This window comes from Myxocyprinus asiaticus, chromosome 43, assembly GCF_019703515.2.
Source record: "Myxocyprinus asiaticus isolate MX2 ecotype Aquarium Trade chromosome 43, UBuf_Myxa_2, whole genome shotgun sequence".
Classification (NCBI taxonomy): domain Eukaryota; kingdom Metazoa; phylum Chordata; class Actinopteri; order Cypriniformes; family Catostomidae; genus Myxocyprinus; species Myxocyprinus asiaticus.
The window spans coordinates 17,253,654-17,270,841 of NC_059386.1; the positions used below are offsets into that span (position 1 = coordinate 17,253,654).

At 37.7% G+C, this 17,188-nt stretch overlaps 1 protein-coding gene across 4 annotated transcripts; it reads left to right on the forward strand.

Moving 5' to 3' along the window:
* The first annotated feature begins 2,158 nt into the window (after window positions 1-2,158).
* On the forward strand, window positions 2,159-17,077 carry LOC127433805 (arrestin red cell-like). 4 transcript variants are annotated; one of them, XM_051686027.1, is made up of 16 exons: window positions 2,159-2,282; window positions 2,873-2,903; window positions 3,018-3,078; window positions 3,190-3,234; window positions 3,386-3,582; window positions 9,761-9,820; window positions 9,930-9,997; window positions 10,127-10,262; window positions 11,511-11,595; window positions 11,735-11,807; window positions 12,405-12,542; window positions 12,946-13,029; window positions 13,705-13,728; window positions 15,443-15,519; window positions 15,803-15,857; window positions 15,979-17,077. In XM_051686027.1, the coding sequence occupies exons 1-16, from the start codon at window positions 2,260-2,262 to the stop codon at window positions 16,061-16,063; spliced, it is 1,242 nt and encodes a 413-aa protein (XP_051541987.1). In that variant the 5' UTR covers window positions 2,159-2,259; the 3' UTR covers window positions 16,064-17,077. The 4 variants fall into 4 exon arrangements, with proteins under 4 accessions (XP_051541987.1, XP_051541988.1, XP_051541989.1 ...); XM_051686028.1 differs by having other exon boundaries at window positions 15,982-17,077; XM_051686029.1 differs by lacking the exon at window positions 13,705-13,728.
* Window positions 17,078-17,188: the final 111 nt, after the last annotated feature.

The window sequence follows — 17,188 nt, forward strand, 5'->3', positions numbered from 1 at the left end:
CTGGTCTGCCATAACACTAAGTGCTAAAAATATAAATCTTTTGAAATATTACTTCAATGAATATATACATGAACATAATGTGAAACCAAATCATTGGCATAGTAGATCTTGTACACTGTGTAATATAGGGTATTAATTTATGGTTTGTGCTCCTAAGATCATCTAATATGATTCATGTTTTATAAAGGCACTATCTGTACTTTTGATCTTTTGTAGTGTCTAGTTGTGTGTCTGTTTGGATCTGCCATGTAACATTAAGAGTACAGGGTTTGATGACACATACATACATTTTCCATTATGTAGCTAGGAGTTTCAGTCAAGAAACTTGGTTAAAATTAGCTACAGGTTAGCTATAAAGCTAATGATCAGGACACTCTACAAATGGGCAATTTTCAACTGTCGACATTTAACAAGACACTACACGTTTATAACTGAGAGAAAATGATACAAACCTTAAATCACAGTATTCATCTGATGGCGTCCTCCAAAAGTTTGCGTCCTTGGAGCATATCTGTAAGTGCTTGATTCCATGCTCATGAGAGCGCTGTGACTCTGGTCCCACCCTGATAGTAAAACGAAGCGTGATTGGTTGAAGATAGAACGTGCTACAATTGGTCTGAGTATGTAGCCGTTATCTGATTGGCTTGAGCAGACGATGAGTGGAGTCCACCTATTTGTGAATTTCCCGCAGCTCTCTGGATGGAAATAAATGTTGTGATGTTGCATAAGGTTGTCGAAATAATACCACAACAAATGCATGCCGTAATCAAAGCTAAAGGCAGTCCAACAAAATATTAGGGTATGCAATTTTTTTTGGCCAGGCAGTGTATTAGTCATATACACACAAACATGCCTCGGTTGCTTTCTTTGTATTCTTCGTGAGTTAAAAGCAGCTCTTACTTTCATAAAGACGGGATCATCACAGACGTTTTGTAATAATTTGACCAAATCAGAGCAGAAAACAATACAAACATTTGTCATTTCTGAATGAGATATGTTTACGATGATGTCCCGGTAGACGTGTATACTCGCCGGTCACAGATCAGACTCATCTGGCATACAGAGATAAATTGCGTATAAAATATATTTAAATGTCCACGAAAGTCGAATTTGGCAATATTTGTACAGACCTCAGACCTGTATACACCTTTAATGGGATTTGGCATGGATCAAACAGGTTTTCTGAGGTTTTTCTTGATACTGTTTTTCGGGTGTTTTTCCATTCACCGCCATTGTTTCCTCCCTCTGATGGTCACAAATATGGGGAAAAGTGACGTCACTGAAACAGGTCTGCTTTGATGTCATTCCATATTGCTGTTATGGATTAAATAAATGTAAATGTGAGATCTGGTACCTTACTTTCTTATATTAAACTTGTTACTTGCGCCGTGGACTGCTGGCAGGACAAAACAAACCTATCAGAAACCTATCAGTTTGCATCAGAAGACATTAAATGATCGACTGGAGTTGTGTGGATTACTTTTATGCTGCCTAAATATGACTTTTGGACCATCAAATAGCCAGCAGACTGATGGCATCTGTATACTTGCATTTTATGGACAAAAATAGCTGAAATATGCTTATAAAAATCTTCACTTCTGTTCTGCTGAAGAAGGAAAGTCATACACATCTGGGATGTAAATAATGAGGGGATTATCATTTTTGGGTGAACTAACCCTTTAAAGATGAAGTATGTAATTTCTGCATTACTAGCGCCACCGAACGGAATTGCACAAATAAACTTCTTTCTGAAAACGGCTTTCTGAATTCGTCCCCATCTACTGTTTGTCAAAAACTAAAGAGATAGCCCCGCCCCCAACTCACGCCATTGGTTGAGGAACGTCTAAGCGGGTCTCTCAAAACAAACAGAGAAAAATGTATAGCGCCAAAGAGACAGATTACAGTTTTCGAAAAAAATAACCTACAATTGACTTACTTATAGTTGTTTCTGCTTTTTAAGCTGGGATATGAGAAAGTATAGGAGAAAGCACTGAAACAGAAAAAGTTACATACTTCAGCTTTAATACATTATGAATAATTAATTAAATTTGTACGACATAATTAATTAATTTAAATAGCTCAATAAATTAATTCAAAATAATTTATGCTTTCTTAGAACTGCTACTCAGGTCATGTGACTCACCCGTAGCCCCGCCCACCGCCAGCTGCCAGGGAGCGATTGGCGCTGTTGTGTTTACACTGTATGCCATAGTGCTGTGATTTCCTGCACAAATTCCCACAGCCAAATTCTCCCTCATTATGGGGGACAAGGCGGGTACCCGGTTAGTGTTTTTAAGGATTTAGACATACATAAATTCTGTTCGTTAACATTATTATTATAAAGCAAACAGCAGGAAAGCTAATATTAGCTGGTCGTCGCTGAATTATCTTACTGTGATGGAGAAACGGCGCTTTGCGTGCACGTTTATTAGAGTGAAATGTTTTATGTTTAAGGTGTTGTTTGAAATATCTTAAAAGCATTTTCTAAGGCTTGATTAGAAGATAATTCATCTCTTAGCACGCATGTCGGATAGCCTACCAGCTAACAACAGCTGCTCATGCAGAAACAATGCAAATGTCTTTTATTGCTTCTTCTAACCAAATTAGACATAGTGTTAGTATTATTATTATTATTATCATCAAGCATTCCCTCTTACTAATTCTGTACAAACTAGATCTCTTAGCATGCCAGTTGTTGATTTTCATCATTTGCTTGACTTTGCAACTTCTGCACCATCTGCTTCACAGTTTAAACTATCATTCCCATCTAGTTTTACACATGATCAACTAGGTTTTCTTTTTGCATTGTGCTTTTTGGCTCTGATAATTTCTGTGATGATTCATACACTGACTGATTTGCATCCTTTTAAAGGGTGTTCAAGAAGTCCAGTCCCAATTGCAAGGTAAAAACTTGTGTTTTTGTCAATAACTTCTTTTCAATAACTATCAGAATCATTTTTGGTGTTCACAAGCACAATTTATAGTTACAGCCTTAAAATTACTGTCTGTTTTTATAGCTTGCAGTATACCTGGGAAAAAGAGATTTTGTGGATCACCTAGATCACGTGGACCCTGTTGGTGAGTTCCTTTATACAATCAGACCAATTGTTTTTAATTGAAAACTAAAGGAGAACTGAAAGTCTTGTAGTGGAAGTTTCTGACATGGAAGATCTTATACTTCTTCTACAGATGGTGTGATCCTGGTGGACCCTGAATATCTCAAAGATAGAAAAGGCGAGCCAGAAAGCATATTTGACTTTGCTGTCTGTAGCATAGAATATTTTGATGTTTTCTTTATTTTTGTCATTTCGCCCCAAATTAAATGGTGTCCCACTTATGTAATTCTGGTATTAATCCTGTGTTCTTAACTCATTCTGCCTTCCAGTATTTGTCACTTTAACCTGTGCATTTCGGTATGGCCGCGAGGACCTTGATGTTCTTGGGCTATCCTTTCGAAAAGATCTTTACATCTCCACTTTCCAAGCCTATCCTCCCATTCCAGAGGAATCCAAGCCCAGCAGTCGTCTGCAGGAGAGACTTTTGAAGAAACTTGGCCAGCATGCTTATCCTTTCCATTTTACTGTGAGTGAAAACAATTTCTGCTTGCTTCTAGAACCGATGCATATGCTGCAATATATAGGGGTGCTTCTTCAACTTATTGCACTTTCAGCACTGTGGATTTCTAGAAAGTAAGTTGAAGGATCGTTAAAACATTTTTCACACTCAATATTTTTTATTTATTTATCTACTAACAATGTCCAACAGTTTATGTACATGCATCACAGGAGATTTATTTAATTGATGTCATTATGTTGGTTTGACAAAGCCAACATAATGTTATTCTACAAACTTGGTTAAGGGTTTTTTCAAAGTCCCTAAACCAAAACAAACATTTCTAACACTTAAGCCCGAAGTATATTTCGGTCTTGACGGGAAAGCAGGGCTCTACAGTCCGAGCGTTTCACTCGCATTTTTTAGTAAAAATGACTGTGTGCAAATGTGGACAATTATTTGGCCTCACCGGTGCGATTGACATCTGACACCTGAACTTATGAACTCACTGTATATAGTACCATCAGAATAAAAACTCCCAAATGCATATAACATTATATACAAAATAATAGATATTTTTGCATATTTCTTTTAAAAAGTGCTTTTTTCTCACTCTAATATACCTGAGACAGATATATCTCTTTCTCCCTTTCTTTCTCACACACACGCAGAGACCGAAAGAGAGTAAAGCGGCATAGGCAGATATACCATGTAAAGATGGATTAAGCAGAGTTTCTTGCTTGTTTTTTATCTGTCAAAATGATGGACAGCATTTGAATGATCCTACAATGTTTTTAAATATGGTAAATGACGGATGTCTTAAGAACATTGCGCTCACGCATGAGACGCTGAAAAAGTAGCGATACCTGCCGCAATGATTAAAGATGGTTGTCTAGCACATGTTTTACATAGAAAAACAATTACAAAATAGCATAAATTAATGCAAAAACGGGCATTTTCAATGAAGAATGTGAGGTATTTTATGTGTCCGATTGTCTGTAATAGGAAATGTATTAACATTTTATAATAACTTTAATGAATAACATTAACAAGCATTGTTGTTTTTTATATTGTTTAACAAATTATTAGTTAAAATTACAGTACATTCAAAAAGTTATAAATGTTTGATTAAAATACAGTATTTTCATTTATATTTGAATGTTTGTGAACTACTAATGTGTTAAGAAGCATACACAGGCGGTTTGCACATGCATGTTACGACTGCACTGAGATGCTGGTCTGTTTATCTTCAAGAGTTTTTAGACCCATAATTATGTCTTTATATTCCTTTAGATTCGAGTTATAATCACTTATATATACACTGACGGCCAAAAGTTTGGAATAATATACAGATTTTGCTGTTTCGGAAGGAAATTGGTACTTTAATTCACCAAAGTGGCATCCATCTGATCACAAAGTATAGTCAGGACATTACCGATGTAAAAAACAGCACCATCACTATTTGAAAATAGTCATTTTTGATCAAATCTCGACAGGCCCCATTTCCAGCAGCCATCACTCCAACACCTTATCCTTAAGTAATCACACTAAATTGCTAATTTGGTACTAGAAAATAACTTGCCATTATATCAAGCACAGTTGAAAGCTGTTTGGTTCATTAAATGAAGCTTAACATTGTCTTTGTGTTTGTTTTTGAGTTGCCACAGTATGCAATAGACTGGCATGTCTTAAGGTCAATATTAGGTCAAAAATGGCAAAAAAGAAACATTTGAAAGAATTGCAAAGAAAAAGCCACTTTTGAAACAGAAAAAAAAAAAGAAAAGATTAGAGTGGGCAAAGAAACACAGACATTGGACAACAGATAATTGGAAAAGTGTGTTATGGATCTTAAACCCATTGAGCTTTTGTGGGATCAGCTAGACTTTAAGGTGCGTGAGAAAAGCCCAGCAAGACAGCCACATCTATGGCAAGTGCTACAGGAAGTGTAGGGTGAAATGTAACCTGAGTATCTGGACATACTGACAGCTAGAATGCCAAGGATCTGCAAAGCTGTCATTGCTGCACGTGAAGGATTTTTTGATGAGAACTCTTTGAAGTAGTTTAAGAAGTTCTGAACATTTTTTTTTTCAAATTGTAATTGTAATTTTTCATGTTATTAATGTCCCGACTTTACATTGTGATCAGTTGAATGCCACTTTGTTGAATAAAAGTACCAATTTCTTTCCATAAGAGCAAAATCTGTACATTATTCTAAACTTTTGGCCGCCAGTTTATATAGAACTGGATCGCTGATGCAACGGTAAACTGCCTGCAGGAGTTGAAGCCACCGGAAGTGTGTTCCTTGTGCGAGAGGCACATCCCGCAGTCAGATCAGCATGAGAGCTGCGTTTACTGTCTGGGCCGTGCCCATGCAGAGACAGCTGTCATGGAGACAGGGCATGAGTCTCAAGATGCTTTGCTTGCGAATCACCCACGTTCTGATACCCGAGGATTCACACGAGAAGACACGGTGGGGCTGCGAGGTCGAGCAGGATGACTTTGAGGTGGTTCTCATGGCGGCACATGCCCCGCGAGCCCCCCCAATCTCTACAAAGCACATGTTTTCCGATACGCTATGTGTGAGACAAGCTCCAGCCTTCTGAAAGAGCGTGCTGCCTCGTCTCATTCAGCGGTTCTGACGCTGGGGATAATAATGATGATGTCATGTCTCTCGCTGCATCAGGCGAGTGGTCAGTGGATGATGCTGCCGCCCCTACCCCCAGCGAGGGCTAGGAACGTGCATGCGCCACTGACAGGGAGATGTTCCACGTCCTTACAAGGGCGGTCGAAGAGCTTCACTTTGAGTGGTCTTCCACAGAAGAACCTGAACAGTCTCGCCTCGGTGAATGGTTCCTGCAGTTCGGACGGCATCAAATGGCAGCGTCCTGCAAATCTGCCCCATTCTTCTCCGAAGTTCATAACGAACTGTCTAAGTCCTGGTGCGCGCCCTTCTTGGCACGCTTTCGCAGTGACGCCATCCTCTCTAATGTGGATCACGGGGAGGAAAACGGTTATGCCCAACTACTTCCTGTGGAGGAGGCGGTAGCGGCACACCTCTGCCCAACGAGTAACAGGCCGTGGAAATTTTGTCCCATACATCCTTCCAAACCATGTCGACAAACGTCCGCACTGGTGGGAAAAGCTTACTCAGCGGCAGGACAAGCTGGATCAGCACTTCACGCAATGGCTGTGCTCCAGGTATTTCAAGCCAAGCTCCTCAAGCAAATGGACGAGCACGGCTTCGATCCAGAGACATTCAAATAGCTCCGTACCGCTACAGACTTAGCGCTGCATGCCACAAAAGTCACTGCGCAGGCCATTGGCAAGTCCATGGGCAACCTGGCAGTTCTGGATCAACATATATGGCTGACCCTCACAGAAATGAGTGATAAGGAAAAAGCCACTCTGTTGGATGCTCCGGTGTCTCCAGCCGGCCTCTTTGGCGGCTCTGTGAATAAGTTTGCTGAGCGTTACGTCGCGACTCAGCAGCAGTCACAGGCTATGAGACACTTTATGTGCAAACAAAGTACATCACAGCCGGTTCACCCTCGCTCTGTTTCAAGCCAGCGCTTGACTAAAAGCCCCATACCTCCTGCCTCACCAGCACCTGCGTATCAGCACGCGCAGCAAAAGCGCTCCTGACAGACACAACCCTTTGAAGCGGAAAGCAGAGCCCGCGGTTCCCTCCGGGTCTGCTCCAAAAAAGGCTCGATTGGAGACACAAAACACTTTTCCCCATCTCCCCACTACTGTTTGTCGGAAAATAAATTTTGTTGTTCACAATATTGTTCAAAATGTTGTTTCTGTGTCTTGCAAATAAATGCAGTAAAAATGCAATAAGTGCAAAAAAGAATACAGCATTCGTTGCAAATGCACGAGATGCTCACAAAGAGCCCTTTTCCTCTTCAAAGCACACACTTTATGCGCAACCGCTTCCCTATAGTGAGCGACGCATTATATCATACGGTAAGCAAACCAAACTGCCCTCTGTCCTGTTACGCGGACGCGTGGTGAGCCCAAACGGGTATTTCGGAATGGGTGCAAAAAAAGATCGAACATGGTTCTACGATCCCAATTACACTCCAGCCACCCCGTTTCAATTGTCAAGCCCAAAAAGGGTTTTACAGCCGTTATTTTCTTGTCTCAAAAAAGACGGCGGGCATCGGCCGATCCTGGATCTGAGACAATTAAATCGTGCACTCACAAAGCGCTCGTTCAAAATAATTACTCAGAAACTGATCTTATCGCATATACGCCCACATGATTGGTTTGCGTCGATAGATCTGAACGATGCGTACTTTCATATCCAAATTGTACGACATCACAGGATGGTTTTGAGATTCGCGTTCGAGGGAACAGCGTATCAATTCAAAGCCCTGCCCTTCGGACTGTCTCTTGCTCCTCGCACATTCACAAAGTGCATCGATGCGAAGGCACTTCCCATATGCATTAATAAACGCAATGTCTCATTCCCTTCGTCTCAGGGAACCGAGGTTACGTATGTAACCGAGACGTTCTATATACACTACCGGTCAAAACTTTTGAAACACTTGACTGAAATATTTCTCATGATCTTAAATATCTTTTGATTTGAAGGCGTATGCTTAAATGTTTGAAATTAGATATGTTGACAAAAATATAATTGTGTCACCATATTAATTTATTTCATTACAGAACTGAAATGTAATAACAAAATAAAACAAGTTTTTGAAATTGATGACTTGGACCAAATAAAAAAGAAAAGCAGCCAATATGTGCCCAACATAGATGGGAACTCCTTCAATACTGTTTAAAAAGCATCCCAGGGTGATACCTCAAGAAGTTGGTTGAGAAAATGTCAAGAGTACATGTCTGCAAATTCTAGGCAAAGGGTGACTACTTTGAAGATGCTACAATATAACAAAGTTTTTATTTATTTTGGATTTTGTTTAGTCACAACATAATTCCCATAGTTCCATTTATTTTATTCCATAGTTTTGAAGACTTTACTATTATTCTAATATGTGAAAAAAAAAATTATAATAAAGAATGAGTAAGTGTTTTTAAACTTTTGATCGGTAGTGTGTGTATATATATATATCAGTGGTTATACTCCCATAGACTTACATTGACGGAATGTTCAAATTGGCCAACGGAATGCTTGTAAATTCAAACTCCAACTGTCAAAAAATTCAAATGTAAACAAACCTTCAAAAGGCCTTTTGATCTTCTTTTTTTCTTTCTATCTGAAGGTTTATCTGACTACCTATGTGACACTCTGTCTGAACATCTGTCTTGCTTACTGGCTGTTTGTCTTACTGTAATGTCTGTATAACCATCAAACTTCAAACATATAAAACTGGTTTAAACTTTCAGACAAGGCTTTGTTAAACACACGTCACCATCTAGTTTATTCTGAAAGTCATGAAAATTTCCACTACAGTGTCATATCGACCACGTCTGAAATTCTGGATTGTGTTTAATAGAATTCTGTGTTGGAAATGATGGTGATGAAAATGACATTTTTAATGTTTTTGAAATAAAATGGATGACTCTTTTGTCTTGCCAAGGTTAATTTCACAGTTAACATTCTATGTATCCTAAATACACAATTAAATAATATCGAAAATGATGCAGATTAAAAATATTCTGCACAAAAGTAATACTTACCTTGAATTTTCTTTGTTTTCTTCAAACATCACATGTCTCATATTTCATCTCAAGCATACTCTTCACTGATACTTTTATTGACTCTGTAAACAAGTACACTAACTTTTGAAAAAACTTTATTAGACCCAAAATTGTCTGGTGTGGTCAAAATTACAGTTTTGAAAAGTTGATAGAAATCATTTTCACACAGTAAATATTGAAATGGTTTGTTTTTGTTTTGATTATCATAGTTTTAAATGTAATAATTGTATTTTTATCATTGATTTTCACAGTTTAATATAGAAAGTCTGGGTCTGGGACAAGGCTAAAACAGCTAAATCTATACATATAAGGCATTTGGAAAGCACCAAAAATAAATGAAGTCATGGTAAAAAGTTTCCAATTCAGTTTTAATTAGACCCTCATAGAACAAAAACAAAAAGTTGGAATCTGTTTGTTTTGATGAAAATCAACCCCTGTTGAAGTTGAAGAAACACCTATATATGTCTGTTTAGTATCTGGTCAGAACTCAACCAGATATTAGTGTAAATTGAAGTAGGAATGTTCATCTGTGTCTCAGATCCCACAAAACTTGCCATGTTCAGTTACCTTGCAACCCGGGCCTGAGGACACAGGAAAGGTATTAACACTCACACACTCTTTTAACACGACAAACACAATCTCACACCTTCAGCTTTTTCACCTAATTTTGCTAATATTGTCTTGTCTCATTTTCTGTTTCACTCCAGGCCTGTGGTGTGGATTTTGAGGTCAGGGCTTTTTGTGCCAAATCAATGGAAGAGAAGAATCACAAAAGGTTTTATTATTTTAAACTTTCTACCATTTCTTGACTTAATTATTCCCTAAGTGTTTCCAATGTAAAATATGAAATTAATGCTGCTTTGAGAATTTAGACCCTGTGTGACACTTATTTCTTCTGCTGCAGGAATTCAGTAAGGCTAGTTATACGTAAGGTCCAGTATGCCCCTGAGAAACCTGGCCCACAGCCGATGGTGGAGACTACGAGGAGTTTCCTAATGTCAGACCGCTCTCTACACCTGGAAGCTTCACTAGATAAAGAGGTATGATACTGTTCAAGAGATGGTTCACCCAAAAATGAATATTCTGTCATCATTTACTCACCTTCTATGTAAAAAAAAACATGCAATGAAACCAAAAGGTAACTCACACTAAAATACTGCCAAACATCTCCTTTTATGTTCAATGGCAGAAAGTCATTAGGGTTTGGAACAATATGAGGGTGAGTAAATGATGACACAAATTTATTTTTGGGTTGAACCACCCCCCTTTAACCCTTAAATGCATGGGTGTTTCGGCAAACATTATTACATACTGTGGTCTTTAGAGACCCGGCACATATATCATCACAAATAGATCTACAAAATGCCCAGATAGTGTCAAATTTTCAAAGCTATTTTCAAGACAATTAGAAAATAATAGAATAAAATATAATTTGATGTTTTATTTTTTTATGTATCAAAGAGATGGTGCAAACAACCTAGAACAGGATTTATTACTTTCAGACTGAAATTTCATGAGATGCAACTAGCTGTCAAACACATATTGAGCTACACATAACACATAAACTACATATCACATACACAGGCATTTTTTGAGTTTAAATAGGCACACAACTTGCATAATTTCAGAAGTATACCCAAATGACAATAGCCAAATTATATTGTTCATGTGTTGTACTTGCTATGGTTTACTTTCATGTTGTTTCTTCATCAAATAACAGTGTCAAATGGAAATCAAGTCAATCACTGAGACAACAGCACCAGCTTGAGTAACAAATAGCATGTATAATATATTGGATACTGAAAATTCACCATTGTTGCACAGAAAATCAACATACTATAGTATTTATTTGTATGAATATAGTACTAATTTCTCTTGAAATAAACAAATAAATAGATATCCTTTGATAGTAAACTTACATAGACATTAAATAATCATAAAAATATTATTTATAGAAGCGCAAAAAAAAAAAGAAAGAAAGAAAGAAAATAAAAGAAAAAAACACATTATTACATACCTAGGGTCTCTAATGACCCTATACACTTTTGGTACTTAAGCCAAAAATGTTGTTGCAATTTTGGAATTTTTTGTGTTACACTATTTATAAGAGAAAGATTTAGGAATACTAAATGGATAAGGTACAGGGGGTGTTATGAGGTCCTGGGTCACTAAAGACCCGAGCTATGTTTTTAAGGGTTAAAGCACAGATCGGTGCTCGCATATGTAATGACACTAGTTATAAGAAATGTTTGGTTCCTAGTTAAATTTCTAAATTGATCTCCTTACAGCTGTATTACCATGGAGAACCCATCAGTGTTAACGTCCATGTCACCAATAACTCAACCAAGACTGTCAAAAGGGTTAAAATCTCAGGTGAGAGATTGCCATCTATGACTAATTGAAGTACATGACATTATTTTAAAATCTCTCATATCCTCTATAGTCTGTTTAGATAGTAGCACTGTACTGTTTACATTTCTCTCTCTCTCTCTCTCTCTCTCTCTCTCTATAGTACGACAGTATGCTGATATCTGTCTCTTCAGCACAGCGCAGTACAAATGTACAGTGGCTCAGATAGAGGCAGAGTAAGTTTCTTTCACTGTATTTTTGGAGTGGCTCAAAAAAACGCTGTTTGGGAATATTTGGGTTTGTCTATCTGTACTTGAATCCTTTTAATTTAGGATGTACAATTAAAGGAATAATTCACCCAAAATGACAAATCTGTTATCATTTACTCACCCATTGTGTTGTTGTAAACCTGTATGAGTTTCTTTCTTCCGTGGAAGATGATAGGAGATTTTAGGTAGAATGTTAGTGACTGACAGCCACTGTGATTATTCAGTTTCATTGTATGGAAAAAATGACATAATGAAAAGGAATGGTGACTGAGGCTGTCAGTCTCTAACATTTTGTGTGGAAGGATGGACAAAAGCAAGTCAAATGGGTTTGGAACACCATGAGTGGGAGTAAAGGTTGACAGCATGTTCATTTTTGGGTGAACTATCCCTTTAAGATCTACAGATCCAGATTGTATATAAGAGTACAACATGGTTTGCAAAACCAAACGTGCTCAAATGTGGTCATTTCTAGAGCAAACTTGATCCTATTTGCCCTCTCCAGTCTGTTTAGTGACTTTATAATGATGTATGCCTGATCTCGTCTGATCTGTCTGTTCTCTGCAGTGATCAGGTGGCATCCAGCTCAACATTTTGTAAAGTGTACACACTCACGCCCACCCTCAATAACAATCAGGAGAAGAGAGGCCTAGCACTGGATGGAAAACTCAAACACGAGGACACCAACCTGGCATCTAGCACGATGTTAGTGTTTAGCTTTAAAGTCAGCATGAAATCAACATGGACCCTTTTTACTTTCTTAATACTAAAATCTAAAAAATGTATTGCGCATGATTCATTACTGCACGTTATCCAAAAGAAACTTGTTCTGCCTCTGAAACGACTTTTCTATTCGTCTGATGTCACCAAGCCCTTACTTTTCAGCCCCTCCGACTCCAACAAACTACTGCCATATATAGACAACTTTTCACAATAGTATTTATTCCTAATGGGTCAAATCAACTTTCATTTTATTTCCTGTTTAATTCGGAAATGCGTCACATTTACGTAAATTAAATGGATTGCAAATGTCATTTCATGTTGACTAGACGAGGGGTTACGGTAAGCAGAATCAATGATTTTTTGTTTGTTTGTTTGGGATGTGCAGTGTGAAGGATGTGAGTAATAAAGAGGTCCTGGGAGTCCTGGTGTCATATCGGGTCAAAGTCAAGCTGGTGGTCTCCCGTGGAGGGTGAGTTAAATGTTCTGTCACACCTGCTTTCTCCTACAGTCACACATAGAGAAACATTTGTGATTGGTGTGTAATCTTCAACATATATTAATGACTGTCAAGTCTTGTTGTTTTAGAAAGTATACTAATCAATCTGATTATGTCACATGTAGTTCATTGTGTCTGTGTGTACATGCACAAACACAACAGTCACGTGCAACATCAAACTGGGATTCATCTGTCTACGCTGTGTGTGTAACCTGTGCAAATTATCTGTGGAAGTGGAGTAGTTAAAGGGATAAAAGTGAGAAGAAAAAAAAACCCTCATGTCATTTTGCACCCGTATGACTTGCATCCTTTTTTTGGTTTGCAAACCTCAGTCATCATGCATTATAATTCTATGAAGAAAAAAAAAAGACCATTACAATTCTTTTGATATTTGTTTTTTGTTTTCCACGGAAGAAAGTCATACATGTTTGGAATGACATTAGGGTGAGTAAATGAAAGAATTGTTTGGGTAAACTATCTCTTGAAGGGGTATAGATTTGGCTTTGCAGGATGCTGTGAGAGCCTTGCGTTTTAGATACCCTCCCTAAAACCTCATCTCTCTGTGCTCTCTGTGCTGCTATGTTCATTGTTTTATCTCTCTCTTTCTCTGTGTCTGTTTCCTTCCCCTCCATTTGTCTGTTGCATCAGGCTTTTAAGCAGCTTGCTGGAGAGGTAAATACATTCAATGTGCATTCTGGTGGCTTGGTGTAGTGTCTCTCTGGGTTTGCATTAAAAAGGAGGTTTGCATGGTGTTTAATTCTCTGCTTAACTTTACCCTTATGTTTCCTATCTGCTAACTCCTAGTGTTAGAGCACTTACCTCAGTACAAACATTTTATGGCCATATACACATTGCAGAGTTTTAGGATTGACGACCGTATTTAAATGCAGATTTGCGGTTTGTGTGTATGGATGCAGAGTTACTCACGAAATTGCATTAATTTACACAGTAGTAACCATAGTAAAACTTTACATCTCGCAGCTGTGAACAGACCTGTTTGGTGTTCACTATTTTTGACCAAAATTATATTAACGTCCAGAGACATATTATCGTCTGGGAATTATTTAGTTAACTGCCATCGACTGATGCACCATGTTTTGCTATGCATGTTAAAGCCGAAACATACACTACACAAGTATGTGAACATAGATGTTTCTAACTACACAAGCCACATTTTTGTGTGTCAAAATGTGTCCGACTGCAATTCATAAGACAATGCTAATACACAGTGCATTTTCAATGTTGCCACAAGGAGCGCTATAGAGGACATTAGTGTGAACTGTCCACTTCTACAGTGAGCTTTCTCTTTCAAGTCAACTACTGTCATGTTGGAGTTTGAAGAGAATATTACAGAGCAAGTAAGGTAAAGCTGAAGTATGTAATTCCTATGACACTAGTGCCACTGAATGGAATTGCAAAAATAAACAATGCTTTCAAAACAGCGTTCTGAATACGCTCCACCTGCAGTTGTTCAAACAGTCAGATAGTCCCGCCCCCAACTCGCACCATTAGTTGAGTAATGTTGTTGGGATGAGTCTAAGCGGGTCACTCAAAACAAATGTCTGCCATTTTTTTTTATAGTGTTTACAGTTTTAGAGAAAATTAACTTATGAATGTCTCTGCATCTTAAGCTGGGATAGGAGAAAGTATTTGAACACAGAAAACGTTACATACTTCAGCTTTAAGTTTCCGTCAATGTTCTTCTTTCATGCGTGTCAGCTACATAACCTGTACATGATGTAATTGCTAATAATAAAAAAATAGCAAACGTGACAGTGCTGTGGATCATGAAAAATGGTTTAACTAAATAGTACATAAATAAACAGCAATGGTGTTGATGTCAGAGTTGCTGTTGTGTTCAGCTGTATTGCATTGTCAATGCTGTCTTATTCGGTACACAATGATACCATATTAGCCAGATAGCTAGCTAGCAGCTACCTAGCCTCATTGCTGGTTTACATGACAGCATGGCCTGCTAATTCTTCCTTACCGACTGATTTCATGACTGTGATTCAGTTAGCTAGTTGCATGTATAAATTTGCCAAACTGCTTGTGTTTTTAACAACACACACCTGATCATCTAGATGTAGGACATAGCTAAATATAGAAAATTACTTAAAAGTTTATCATTCAAATTAAGGTTTTTTCTCCTGATACATACCTTGATAATTTTATCACCCAGAACTAGTGGAAAGCAGTTGCCAGTCCTGTAAATAACTGAACTCTGTGTATACAGAAAACGATTAAGCACTTAGAAGAGGAGTGACAAACATATTTAGCTGCAATGCGTATGTGGCCTGTTCGGTATGAACCCAAAGTCTGAGCTATCACTACCCTGAAGTATTTAAAGTGATGGAAGTGTTGTTTTTGTTTTTCTCTTTTTCAGGGATGTCTCAGTGGAACTGCCGTTTGTCTTAATGCATCCAAAACCCACAGACTCCACCCTTTCCAATTCAACCTCAGGTATGTGCAGATGAAAAAAAAAAACACAAACTACATCATTATCACTCTTGCTTAGATGTAACTGTCAAAAGAAAAGTTACTTAGTTTAAAGTCCTTGGGCAGAATGAAGCCTCTGCAATATGTGTGGAACTGTACTGGAGAAATTATATCCCATAATCTTTGTCAACAAAACATTATAGGATGATAAATTAATTATAAGTTGAGTGTTTCAGCTGCTTAGCTAAAATATATAATGTTTAGCCTATAAAAAGGACTCTTAATACTTTTATTTTTATTTTAACAGCTGCTCCAATCTTGAATCCCCCGATTGACACTAACTTGATAGAGTTTGATACAAAGTGAGTGAGACAGATGTTTAATATCATGAGTTAAAATGTGTCACAATATGTTCATAAATAGAGTATCCCGGTATTTCTCTCTCGTTTTAAGATTGGCTTTCCATGTTACTCTTTCTAACAGCAGTTTAACACCAGATGATGACATTGTATTCGAGGACTTTGCTCGCTTGCGGTTAAAAGGAGTAATTGACAAGGAGGACTGCTGAATGCTCCCTGTGCCCTTTTTAACATCTAATTCACGAAGAACAGAAGCTCTTCACGTCTCAATGAACATCACATGATGCCCAGAATTATTAGTCTCTCTATTGCCATAACAATGAAATAATAATTCTCATCTCATTGAGGCTGATGCAGTATTTGGACATATTTTATGGAAAAGTGGAGAAAAGTACATATATCTGTGAAAAGGTGCTGAAGTAAGATAATCAGGGAGGAGATCCCAGGGAATTACATTCATTTTTGCATAGGCATGTGATAACTATATTTCTCATATTGTGCCAGCTGTTATGTTAAAGGGTTAGTTCACCCAAAAATTAAAATTCTGTCATCATTTACTCTCTCATGTTGTTCCAAACCAATATGAATGTCTTTATTCCATGGAACACAGAAGATGTAAAGAAGAATGTTAGGCACAGTCACCATTCACTTTAACTGCATCTTTTTTTTCCATACAATGAAAGTGCAGGGTGACTGAGGCTAACATTCTGCCTACATCTCCTTAGTCTTACAGGTTTGGACTGGCATGAGGGTGAGTAAATAATGACACAGTTTTCATTTTTGGGTGAACTAACCCTTTAAGAATGGTTAATCAGTCTGTGAAGATAGCCGATTTTAATTTCTATGTATTTATTACTTTTCAAAGACAGTCATGATATTCCTGTGATTTGTGTAAAATAGCTCCCTGTGCATTACACAATGATGGACAGTTTCAGTGTCATGGGATGTGCATGTTTCTCAGTGCTACTGTTTAGATGATGTGTTTGAACATGCTATTCCTTCAGGTTGTAAATATATGAAAGTGCTGCTTTAGATCTGTTGGACTGCTGCATTTGTTTAAAAAAAGAAAACTTTAATTAATGGATGTGTAGAGATTTAACATCCCTCAGGAGAAAGGAAAAAAAATATTACAAGGTTCATAATCACAGGATACACTGTTTGCCATTGTATTTTTTTTTCTTCTTTTAAGATGCATTTTTATTTAATTTTTAAAATAAAAACATAGAAAAATAACATGACTGTCATTGAGTGATTTTTTTTTTTTTTATATATATATATATATAAATTCTGTTGTATTGTCACCTTCCCCCCCCCCCCCCCCCCCCCCCAACTCT